At 44.8% G+C, this 11,297-nt stretch overlaps 2 protein-coding genes across 13 annotated transcripts in view; both read right to left on the reverse strand.

The window, feature by feature from the left end:
• The window catches only part of crocc2 (ciliary rootlet coiled-coil, rootletin family member 2), a 157,023-nt gene extending 154,520 nt beyond the window's left edge, over positions 1–2,503 (reverse strand). The window contains exons 1-2 of the mRNA XM_029697372.1: positions 2,077–2,503; positions 1,069–1,285 (exon numbers count right to left, since the gene is read on the reverse strand). Coding sequence (XP_029553232.1) covers positions 1,069–1,285; positions 2,077–2,136 — 277 coding nt within the window. The 5' untranslated portion in view covers positions 2,137–2,503. The remainder of the gene's footprint in view (positions 1–1,068; positions 1,286–2,076) is intronic.
• Positions 2,504–6,564: 4,061 nt separating this feature from the next.
• Positions 6,565–10,837, reverse strand: LOC115151464 (uncharacterized serine-rich protein C215.13). 12 transcript variants are annotated; one of them, XM_029695425.1, is made up of 5 exons: positions 10,610–10,837; positions 9,708–10,291; positions 8,837–9,362; positions 8,700–8,759; positions 6,565–8,568 (listed from the first exon to the last, which is right to left on the reverse strand). In XM_029695425.1, the coding sequence occupies exons 1-5, from the start codon at positions 10,808–10,810 to the stop codon at positions 7,876–7,878; spliced, it is 2,064 nt and encodes a 687-aa protein (XP_029551285.1). In that variant the 5' UTR covers positions 10,811–10,837; the 3' UTR covers positions 6,565–7,875. The 12 variants fall into 12 exon arrangements, with proteins under 12 accessions (XP_029551285.1, XP_029551284.1, XP_029551283.1 ...); XM_029695424.1 differs by having other exon boundaries at positions 6,565–8,356; positions 8,436–8,759; XM_029695423.1 differs by having other exon boundaries at positions 6,565–8,356; positions 8,436–8,647; positions 8,700–9,362.
• Between the last annotated feature and the right edge of the window lie 460 nt (positions 10,838–11,297).

Below are 11,297 nucleotides of genomic sequence, written 5' to 3' on the forward strand. Positions count from 1 at the left end.
TGATAACAGTAGATATCAGTATGTTGATGATAGAGGTAGATATCAGTATATTGATGATAGAGGTAGATATCAGTATGTTAATGATAACAGTAGATATCAGTATGTTGATGATAGAGGTAGATATCAGTATGCTGATGATAGAGGTAGATATCAGTATGTTAATGATAGAGGTAGATATCAGTATGTTGATGATAGAGGTAGATATCAGTATGTTGATGATAGAGGTAGATATCAGTATGTTAATGATAGAGGTAGATATCAGTATGTTAATGATAGAGGTAGATATCAGTATGCTGATGATAGAGGTAGATATCAGTATGCTGATGATAGAGGTAGATATCAGTATGCTGATGATAGAGGTAGATATCAGTATTTTAATGATAGAGGTAGATATCAGTATGTTAATGATAGAGGTAGATATCAGTATGCTGATGATAGAGGTAGATTCCAGTATGTTGATGATAGAGGTAGATATCAGTATGTTAATGATAGAGGTAGATATCGGTATGTTGATGATAGAGGTAGATATCAGTATGTTAATGATAGAGGTAGATATCAGTATGTTAATGATAGAGGTAGATATCAGTATGTTAATGATAGAGGTAGATATCAGTATGTTAATGATAGAGGTAGATATCAGTATGCTGATGATAGAGGTAGATATCAGTATGTTAATGATAGAGGTAGATATCAGTATGTTGATGATAGAGGTAGATATCAGTATGTTAATGATAGAGGTAGATATCAGTATGCTGATGATAGAGGTAGATATCAGTATGTTGATGATAGAGGTAGATATCAGTATGTTAATGATAGAGGTAGATATCAGTATGTTGATGATAGAGGTAGATATCAGTATGTTGATTATAGAGGTAGATATCAGTATGCTGATGATAGAGGTAGATATCAGTATATTGATGATAGAGGTAGATATCAGTATGCTGATGATAACAGTAGATATCAGTATGTTGATGATAGAGGTAGATATCAGTATGTTAATGATAGAGGTAGGTTCTATACATTATGTTCAATGAGCTGTGGTCTGAGAAAGGTATGGCCTTGGTCTACCAGCAGGGCTAGGGTTAGCCAGGTTCCTGGTTATGATCTGTCTGATGCGGGAGGAGACGGGTGTTGCTGTAGAGGAGGCGGAGCCTGAGACGGGCGTGGCAGCGGGCGTGGCAGCGGCAGAGTCCTGTCCATCTCCTCTTGGTGTCAGAGACAGATTACTCTCCTCTACCCTGCTGCTGTTGTCAGGGAGACTAGAGAGTAGAGACTCCTCCAGCTTCTATACACACACACACACACACACACACACACACACACACACACACACACACACACACACACACACACACACACACACACACACACACACACACACACACACACACACATCGTGACATGACACCACCCAATAGTTACTCTAGCTGTGTGTGTGTGTGTGTGTCTGTCTGTCTGTCTGTCTGTCTGTCTGTCTCTCTGTCTGTCTGTCTGTCTGTCTGTCTGTCTGTCTGTCTGTCTGTCTGTCTGTCTGTCTGTCTGTCATGGGGGAGCAGAGAGACTCCTTCAGCTTCTACCCGCCTCACACCATCATCACACCATCAACCAGTAATTACTGTAATGGGTAATTAGCATTCAATGGTTACTAGGGCAATATCACTGCTGTACACTGGAGCATTTTTAATGTGGGAGGAAAACATACTGCCTAGGGAGACTAACCAAATATTAGGCAGATTCATATTTTTATATTTATGGATTGTGATATACGTAAGGTAATATTTAATCCGACTAAATGCAGTCTTGCAAAGTGAGAAGGCTTCTATCCTTCTAGTGCACTCACAGTGATTTCTTTGAATTTGACTGTGTAGCCTTGTTTTCGAGTCAGGTGCACAGATGTGTGTGTAATACTGAAGTGTGTAATACAATTAGGAACACGCATCGACATGTTTGTAGTCCTCTGTTTTCATTTGTTAACAACAAGTGCTTGGCTTTCATCTATTTGCAAAACTATCCTAAATGCACAATTTGAGCTCATGTTCAAGATTATGTTCAAACTCAGGCTACTGTTGCACAAACCTGAATCACAGCTTCTAGTCCAGTCGATGTTGGTTCGCGTTGGTCTCCTTGAGAACTCATTGAAAAAACTGCTAGGAACTTTCTACACTGTGCCCGACAAAACAGGATTAGCTACAATCCATAAAACACATGTACAAGGGCAAATTGGTCAAAGAAAAAAAAACGAAAAACAATTTGAAAAAGAATTGCTTTAAAACCAATGTAAGTAGTTTAGTTGTAAACGCATAAACTAAGTGGCATGCTATTTTTTCAAATGTTTATTTAACTGAATCTAAGCATTCTACGACGAATAACGATTTCCTAACTTTTGCTAGTCTCACTAATAAAAAAACGTTTTTAAGAAACACCCAGAGACAACAGAGTGCGAACTTGCGAGGCAAATCCCAGCAGAGGTTGCCGGGGTAACCAGACGCTCCCCGGGCCGTTTCCATAGCAAGAGGGACGCGGGTGCAGTAGAGAGTTACTTTTGTAGCCTCGCTTTGATACAAATTGGTTAATGATCAAATACTTTGCTGCAGCGGGAGGAAAGAGACTTTCTGCGGGATATCAATATTTCAAGACCTCCGTGGCAGATCAACAGTGTTCTAATCAGTGATTTATATATACACCATATTAACATGGTCGTATGGGTCATTGGTTCTAATTGACTAAGTCTAATGATCCATTTTATAATGGGGCAAAAACGGGGTGAATCACGCAGTGGTGTAGTGGTGCCTGTCGGAAGTGGATATAGTAAACATTTCGCTAACGGCCTGCCCAGCTGAAGGAAAAGCCCCTTTGTGAAAACTTCTGACAAACAGTGACATACACTCTGAATAGAAATCCTGTATTGGTCTTTCACAGTCAGGCCAACCCAAGCTGTACTGGTTATATTGGTCTTTCACAGTCAGGCCAACCCAAGCTGTACTGGTCCTATTGGTCTTTCATAGTCAGGCCAACCCAAGCTGTACTGGTCATATTGGTCTTTCACAGTCAGGCCAACCCAAGCTGTACAGGTCATATTGGTCTTTCACAGTCAGGCCAACCCAAGCTGTACTGGTCATATTGGTCTTTCACAGTCAGGCCAACCCAAGCTGTACTGGTCGTATTGGTCTTTCACAGTCAGGCCAACCCAAGCTGTACTGGTCATATTGGTCTTTCACAGTCAGGCCAACCCAAGCTGTACAGGTCATATTGGTCTTTCACAGTCAGGCCAACCCAAGCTGTACTGGTCGTATTGGTCTTTCACAGTCAGGCCAACCCAAGCTGTACTGGTCATATTGGTCTTTCACAGTCAGGCCAACCCAAGCTGTACTGGTCGTATTGATCTTTCACAGTCAGGCCAACCCAAGCTGTACTGGTCATATTGGTCTTTCACAGTCAGGCCAACCCAAGCTTTACTGGTCATATTGGTCTTTCACAGTCAGGCCAACCCAAGCTGTACTGGTTATATTGGTCTTTCACAGTCAGGCCAACCCAAGCTGTACTGTTCATATTGGTCCTTCACAGTCAGGCCAAACCAAGCTGTACTGGTCCTATTGGTCTTTCACAGTCAGGCCAACCCAAGCTGTACTGTTCATATTGGTCCTTCACAGTCAGGCCAACCCAAGCTGTACTGGTCGTATTGGTCTTTCACAGTCAGGCCAACCCAAGCTGTACTGGTCGTATTGGTCTTTCACAGTCAGGCCAACCCAAGCTGTACTGGTCGTATTGGTCTTTCACAGTCAGGCCAACCCAAGCTGTACTGGTCATATTGGTCTTTCACAGTCAGGCCAACCCAAGCTGTACTGGTCATATTGGTCTTTCACAGTCAGGCCAACCCAAGCTGTACTGGTCATATTGGTCTTTTTAGAATAATAGTGAAGACATCAAGACTATGAAATAACACATATGGAATCATGTAGTAACCAAAAAAGTGTCTAACAACTCAAAATGCATTTTATTTTTGAGATTCTTCAAAGTAGCCACCCTTTGCCTTGATGACAGCTTTGCACACTCTTGGCATTCTCTCAACCAGCTTTATAAGGTAGTCACCTGGAATGCATTTCAATTAACAGGTGTGCCTTGTTAAAAGTTAATTTGTGGAATTTCTTTCCTTCTTAATGCGTTTGAGCCAATCAGTTGTGTTATGACAAGGTAGGGTTGGTATACAGAAGATAGCCCTATTTGGTAGAAGACCAAGGACAGCTCCAACAAGCAAAGAGAAACAACAGTCCATCATTACTTTAGGACGTGAAGGTCAGTAAATCCCCAAAATTTCAAAAACTTTTTAAGTTTCTTCAAGTGCAGTCGCAAAAACCATCAAGTGCTATGATGAAACTGTCTCTCATGAGGACCACCACAGGAAAGGAAGACCCAGAGTTACCTCTGCTACAGAGGATAAGTTCATTAGAGTTACCAGCCTCAGAAATTGCAGCCCAAATAAATGCTTCACTGAGGTAAAGTAACAGACACATCTCAACATCAACTGTTCAGAGAGACGGCGTGAATCAGGCCTTCATGGTCAAATTGCTACAAAGAAACCTCTACTAAAGGACACCAATAAGAAGAATAGACTTGCTTGGACCATGAAAAACGAGCAATGGACATTAGACCGGTGAAAATCTTTCCTTTGGTCTGATGAGTCCAAATTTGAGATTTTGGTTCCAACCGCCGTGTCTTTGTGAGACGCAGAGTAGGTGAACGGAGGATCTCTGCATGTGTAGTTCCCACCGTGAAGCATGGAGGAGGAGGTGTGATGGTGCTTTGCTGGTGACACTGTTGGGGATTTATTTAGAATTCAAGGCACAGCATGGCTACCACAGCATTCTGCAGCAATAAACCATCCCATCTGATTTGCGCTTAGTGGGACTATCATTTGTTTTTCAACAGAACAATGACCCAACACACATCCAGGCTGTGTAAGGGCTATTTGACCACGAAGGAGAGTGATGGAGTGCTGCATCAGATGACCTGGCCTCCACAATCAACCGACCTCAACCCAATTGAGATGGTTTGGGATGAGTTGGACAGCAGAATGAAGGAAAATCAGCCAAGAAGTGCTCAGCGTATGTGGGAACTCCTTCAAGACTGTTGGAAAGCATTCCAGGTGAAGCTGGTTAAGAGAATACCAAGAGTGTGCAAAGCTGTCATCAAGGCAAAGGGTGGCTGCTTTGAAGAATCTAAGATCTAAAATATATTTTGATTTGTTTAAAAAAAAAATTGGTTACTACATGATTCCATATTTGTTATTTCATAGTTTTGATGTCTTCACTATTATTCTACAATGTAGAAAATAGTAAAAAATAAAGAAAAACCAAGAATGAGTAGGTGTGTCCAAACTTTTGACTGGTCCTGTATCTGTGACCAACATATGCATATTTGTATTTCCAGTCATGTGAAATCCATAGCGTAGCAAATATTTTTTATCTTCAATTGACTGATTTCCTTATGACCTGTAACTCAGTAAAATCTTTGAAATTGTTTCATGTTGCCTTTTTATATTTTTCAGGGTATATATATATATTATATATTTCATGGCTTATGTTTTAAATACTTTTAAATATAAAAAGTGTGGTAAATATGTACCTTTTCCTGTGAAAAAAAAAAATTGTTCAAAACAAGCGTATTCCTCTGCTCCTCAGGGACTGTCAGCAGCAGCTCCGCCTCTACGAGCCCATAGGCCGAGGGGTCACTGCTTTTGCCAGCTATTCGCTATGAGGGGGAACTGCTTGCATCAAATTATAACAGCACAAAATAAATGGACTGTCCTGGGCCACTCAAATGTGTGTTCAGTCAGAACCTCTAGATCTGCTCTCAGGTACAGATGGCGCTAAATAAAAAAAATATTGTAAAAATGAAATTAACTTGTGAGTAAACAATCAGAATGGTCGTGGCAGCCTGGGACCTGATAAACCGGACATTTACATCCAACAAGAAGGACAGAAGGACTAGCTAGATGTTCCTCGTGGTGGATCTGGTGGCTCACTGGTGTTCATCAGGTTCTACTGTATGTGACAGGGTGTGGACTAAAACGTCATGAAACCCCGGGGCGTATCACAAAGCATGATCAAATTCATTCAGCCAATCAGCGACCGCCCCCGGTTTTAAAAATCAACGCTTTTTTTATTTCATTGTCTAGCAGCCATTATTTTATATTATTTTATATTATTTTATCACCTATTTATTATAGTTGTTGCATCTTTTGATCTTCTCTCTTTGAAACTTAATTTATTTTTTATTTTTTACGGATATTTCCATTTCTGTCCATGAAACAGCACAATTTTGGAGCATTTGAGCATAGGCCTACTGACGTTGCTACTCTTAAAATGGGAAGAAATAGTAGTATATCTACATTTGAAGCTAAACATTCTGGTCTGTTCCATTATTATTTGATATGGCGCGTATACCTCCACTACACTAGCCTACATTGACATGTATCGTGAGGATTAAGAAATGAGTGTATGCAATGCCCACAACAACAACAACAAAAAGTGGGTATATGACAATGGCTGTTGGTGCCGTTTAAGATTAGGGAGGATGATTTTACATTTTTTTAATGAGCATCGCCTTATTTCTATTATAGCATATTGGATGTCATTCATATTCCGTTCACCCAGTTCAATGTAACATTGATAGGTTCAGGCTACTACATGATACTAGAATGTTCCCTGTACTCATCATGAGGTTACTACAACCTAGCCTACGAATGAAAGTTTACAACGTAGGTGAACACAGGTCGAGATCATTTAGAGTAATCAAGCTGACAAGACATTGACACATTCATTACCGCCTTGGACACTATTACCTGCATCTAGCTGATCTAGGGTGTAATCATTAATCCAACAGTTGCAAACAAAAGTTTCTATTGGACAGATTCAGGTATGTTTATCCCTGTTTTGTTGCGTTTGCTTCTGTTTAAGAAACGTTTTTCAACAGAATCGACAGAATGAATACACCCCTGATAACCCACACACACAGTTCACTTTCATAGCAGCCACGTAACGGCATGACACCTTTGCTCATTCTATTCCTTCTTGCATCTACGTTCTCTCCTCCTCTCACCTTTTCCCTTCACGTATGGACTTCAGTGCACAACACATCGGCTGTCTATGACCAGGGCGAAAAAACCTTTACAAGCCAAAACTTCATACCATAACCGCTAACCACTACCCACAGCCTACATCATTGTCACCATATTAGCTAACATCATAGTCAATATAACTACTAGAACCCACTACAATCATGCAGTACAGTGTACAAAAAGTAGTTTAGCAGTTACAGCAGCGGGCCTCGTGGCAATGCATTTATAAAAACAAAAGCTTACCTTGACCTGGAAAAGTTCCAGTGTTCGATAGCCTTAGCCAGCTAGCAAACATAGCATCCCTCTCTGTTTGGCCTGGGTGTTTAAGTAGGCTAAAACTAGCTAGCTGCATTTGGTAGCTAAGTCAGTGAAAGTGAAAAAATTCCCTGAGCAGGATGATCCGCCCCTTCCTCCTCTGAGAATCCAAATATTTTCATTTGTATTTTTATTTAACCTTTATTTAACTAGGCAAGTCAGTTAATTAAGAACAAATTCTTATTTACAATGACGACCTACCCCGGACCAAACCCGGACGACGCTGGGCCAATTGTGCGCCGTCTTATAGGACGCCCAATCTCGGCCGGATGTGATACAGCCTGGACATACCTGTGTATACACTCCACTACTGAGTTAACATTGTTTCCAAATCATTTCAACCCCAAAAATCTATGTGATGACGTTGAATCAACAAGGAAAACCAATTGAATTTGCAAAAAGTTATCAACGTAAGGGCATTTCGTATTTTTTTCACCCAACTTTTAACCTAAATCCAAATCAGGTGTATGTTGAACTGACACCGTGACCAGTAGATGTTGAACTGACACCGTGCCCAGTAGATGTTGAACTGACACCGTGCCCAGTAGATGTTGAACTGACACCGTGCCCAGTAGATGTTGAACTGACACCGTGCCCAGTAGACGTTGAACTGGCACCGTGCCCAGTAGATGTTGAACTGACTCCCTGCCCAGTAGATGTTGAACTGACACCGTGCCCAGTAGATGTTGAACTGACACCGTGCCCAGTAGACGTTGAACTGGCACCGTGCCCAGTAGATGTTGAACTGACTCCCTGCCCAGTGGGTTGAACTGACACCGTGCCCAGTAGATGTTGAACTGACACCGTGCCCAGTGGGTTGAACTGACACCGTGCCCAGTAGATGTTGAACTGACTCCCTGCCCAGTAGATGTTGAACTGACACCCTGCCCAGTAGATGTTGAACTGACACCGTGCCCAGTAGACGTTGAACTGGCACCGTGCCCAGTAGATGTTGAACTGACTCCCTGCCCAGTGGGTTGAACTGACACCGTGCCCAGTAGATGTTGAACTGACACCGTGCCCAGTAGACGTTGAACTGGCACCGTGCCCAGTAGATGTTGAACTGACTCCCTGCCCAGTGGGTTGAACTGACACCGTGCCCAGTAGATGTTGAACTGACACCGTGCCCAGTAGACGTTGAACTGGCACCGTGCCCAGTAGATGTTGAACTGACTCCCTGCCCAGTGGGTTGAACTGACACCGTGCCCAGTAGATGTTGAACTGACTCCCTGCCCAGTGGGTTGAACTGACACCGTGCCCAGTAGATGTTGAACTGACACCGTGCCCAGTAGATGTTGAACTGGCACCGTGCCCAGTAGATGTTGAACTGATTCCCTGCCCAGTGGGTTGAACTGACACCGTGTCCAGTAGATGTTGAACTGACACCGTGCCCAGTGGGCGGAACTGACACCGTGCCCAGTAGACGTTGAACTGACACCGTGCCCAGTAGATGTTGAACTGACTCCCTGCCCAGTGGGATGAACTGACACCGTGCCCAGTAGACGTTGAACTGGCACCGTGCCCAGTAGACGTTGAACTGACACCGTGCCCAGTAGATGTTGAACTGACACCATGCCCAGTAGATGTTGAACTGACTTTGTGCCCAGTAGATGTTGAACTGACACCGTGCCCAGTAGACGTTGAACTGACACCGTGCCCAGTAGATGTTGAACTGGCACCGTGCCCAGTAGATGTTGAACTGACTCCTTGCCCAGTGGGTTGAACTGACTCCCTACCCAGTGGGTTGAACTGACACCGTGCCCAGTAGATGTTGAACTGACACAGTGCCCAGTAGATGTTGAACTGACACCGTGCCCAGTAGATGTTGAACTGGCACCGTGCCCAGTAGATGTTGAACTGACTCCCTGCCCAGTGGGTTGAACTGACACCGTGCCCAGTAGATGTTGAACTGACACCGTGCCCAGTAGATGTTGAACTGGCACCGTGCCCAGTAGATGTTGAACTGATTCCCTGCCCAGTGGGTTGAACTGACACCGTGTCCAGTAGATGTTGAACTGACACCGTGCCCAGTGGGCGGAACTGACACCGTGCCCAGTAGACGTTGAACTGACACCGTGCCCAGTAGATGTTGAACTGACTCCCTGCCCAGTGGGATGAACTGACACCGTGCCCAGTAGACGTTGAACTGGCACCGTGCCCAGTAGACGTTGAACTGACACCGTGCCCAGTAGATGTTGAACTGACACCATGCCCAGTAGATGTTGAACTGACACCGTGCCCAGTAGATGTTGAACTGACACCGTGCCCAGTAGATGTTGAACTGACACCGTGCCCAGTAGATGTTGAAATGACACCGTGCCCAGTAGATGTTGAACTGACACCGTGCCCAGTAGACGTTGAACTGACACCGTGCCCAGTAGATGTTGAACTGGCACCGTGCCCAGTAGATGTTGAACTGACTCCTTGCCCAGTGGGTTGAACTGACTCCCTACCCAGTGGGTTGAACTGACACCGTGCCCAGTAGATGTTGAACTGACACCGTGCCCAGTAGATGTTGAACTGACACTGTGCCCAGTAGATGTTGAACTGGCACCGTGCCCAGTAGATGTTGAACTGACTCCCTGCCCAGTGGGTTGAACTGACACCGTGCCCAGTAGATGTTGAACTGACACCGTGCCCAGTAGATGTTGAACTGGCACCGTGCCCAGTAGATGTTGAACTGACTCCCTGCCCAGTGGGTTGAACTGACACCGTGTCCAGTAGATGTTGAACTGACACCGTGCCCAGTGGGCGGAACTGACACCGTGCCCAGTAGATGTTGAACTGACACCGTGCCCAGTAGATGTTGAACTGACACCGTGCCCAGTAGATGTTGAACTGACACCGTGCCCAGTAGACGTTGAACTGACACCGTGCCCAGTAGACGTTGAACTGACACCGAGCCCAGTAGATGTTGAACTGACACCGTGCCCAGTGGGCGGAACTGACACCGTGCCCAGTAGACGTTGAACTGACACCATGCCCAGTAGATGTTGAACTGACACTGTGCCCAGTAGATGTTGAACTGACTCCCTGCCCAGTGGGTTGAACTGACACCGTGCCCAGTAGATGTTGAACTGACACCGTGCCCAGTAGATGTTGAACTGGCACCGTGCCCAGTAGATGTTGAACTGATTCCCTGCCCAGTGGGTTGAACTGACACCGTGTCCAGTAGATGTTGAACTGACACCGTGCCCAGTGGGCGGAACTGACACCGTGCCCAGTAGACGTTGAACTGACACCGTGCCCAGTAGATGTTGAACTGACTCCCTGCCCAGTGGGATGAACTGACACCGTGCCCAGTAGACGTTGAACTGGCACCGTGCCCAGTAGACGTTGAACTGACACCGTGCCCAGTAGATGTTGAACTGACACCATGCCCAGTAGATGTTGAACTGACACCGTGCCCAGTAGATGTTGAACTGACACCGTGCCCAGTAGATGTTGAAATGACACCGTGCCCAGTAGATGTTGAACTGACACCGTGCCCAGTAGACGTTGAACTGACACCGTGCCCAGTAGATGTTGAACTGGCACCGTGCCCAGTAGATGTTGAACTGACTCCTTGCCCAGTGGGTTGAACTGACTCCCTACCCAGTGGGTTGAACTGACACCGTGCCCAGTAGATGTTGAACTGACACCGTGCCCAGTAGATGTTGAACTGACACTGTGCCCAGTAGATGTTGAACTGGCACCGTGCCCAGTAGATGTTGAACTGACTCCCTGCCCAGTGGGTTGAACTGACACCGTGCCCAGTAGATGTTGAACTGACACCGTGCCCAGTAGATGTTGAACTGGCACCGTGCCCAGTAGATGTTGAACTGACTCCCTGCCCAGTGGGTTGAACTGACACCGTGTCCAGTAG

The sequence above is a fragment of the Salmo trutta genome, chromosome 17 (assembly GCF_901001165.1).
Source record: "Salmo trutta chromosome 17, fSalTru1.1, whole genome shotgun sequence".
In the NCBI taxonomy this organism is placed as follows: Eukaryota; Metazoa; Chordata; class Actinopteri; order Salmoniformes; family Salmonidae; genus Salmo; species Salmo trutta.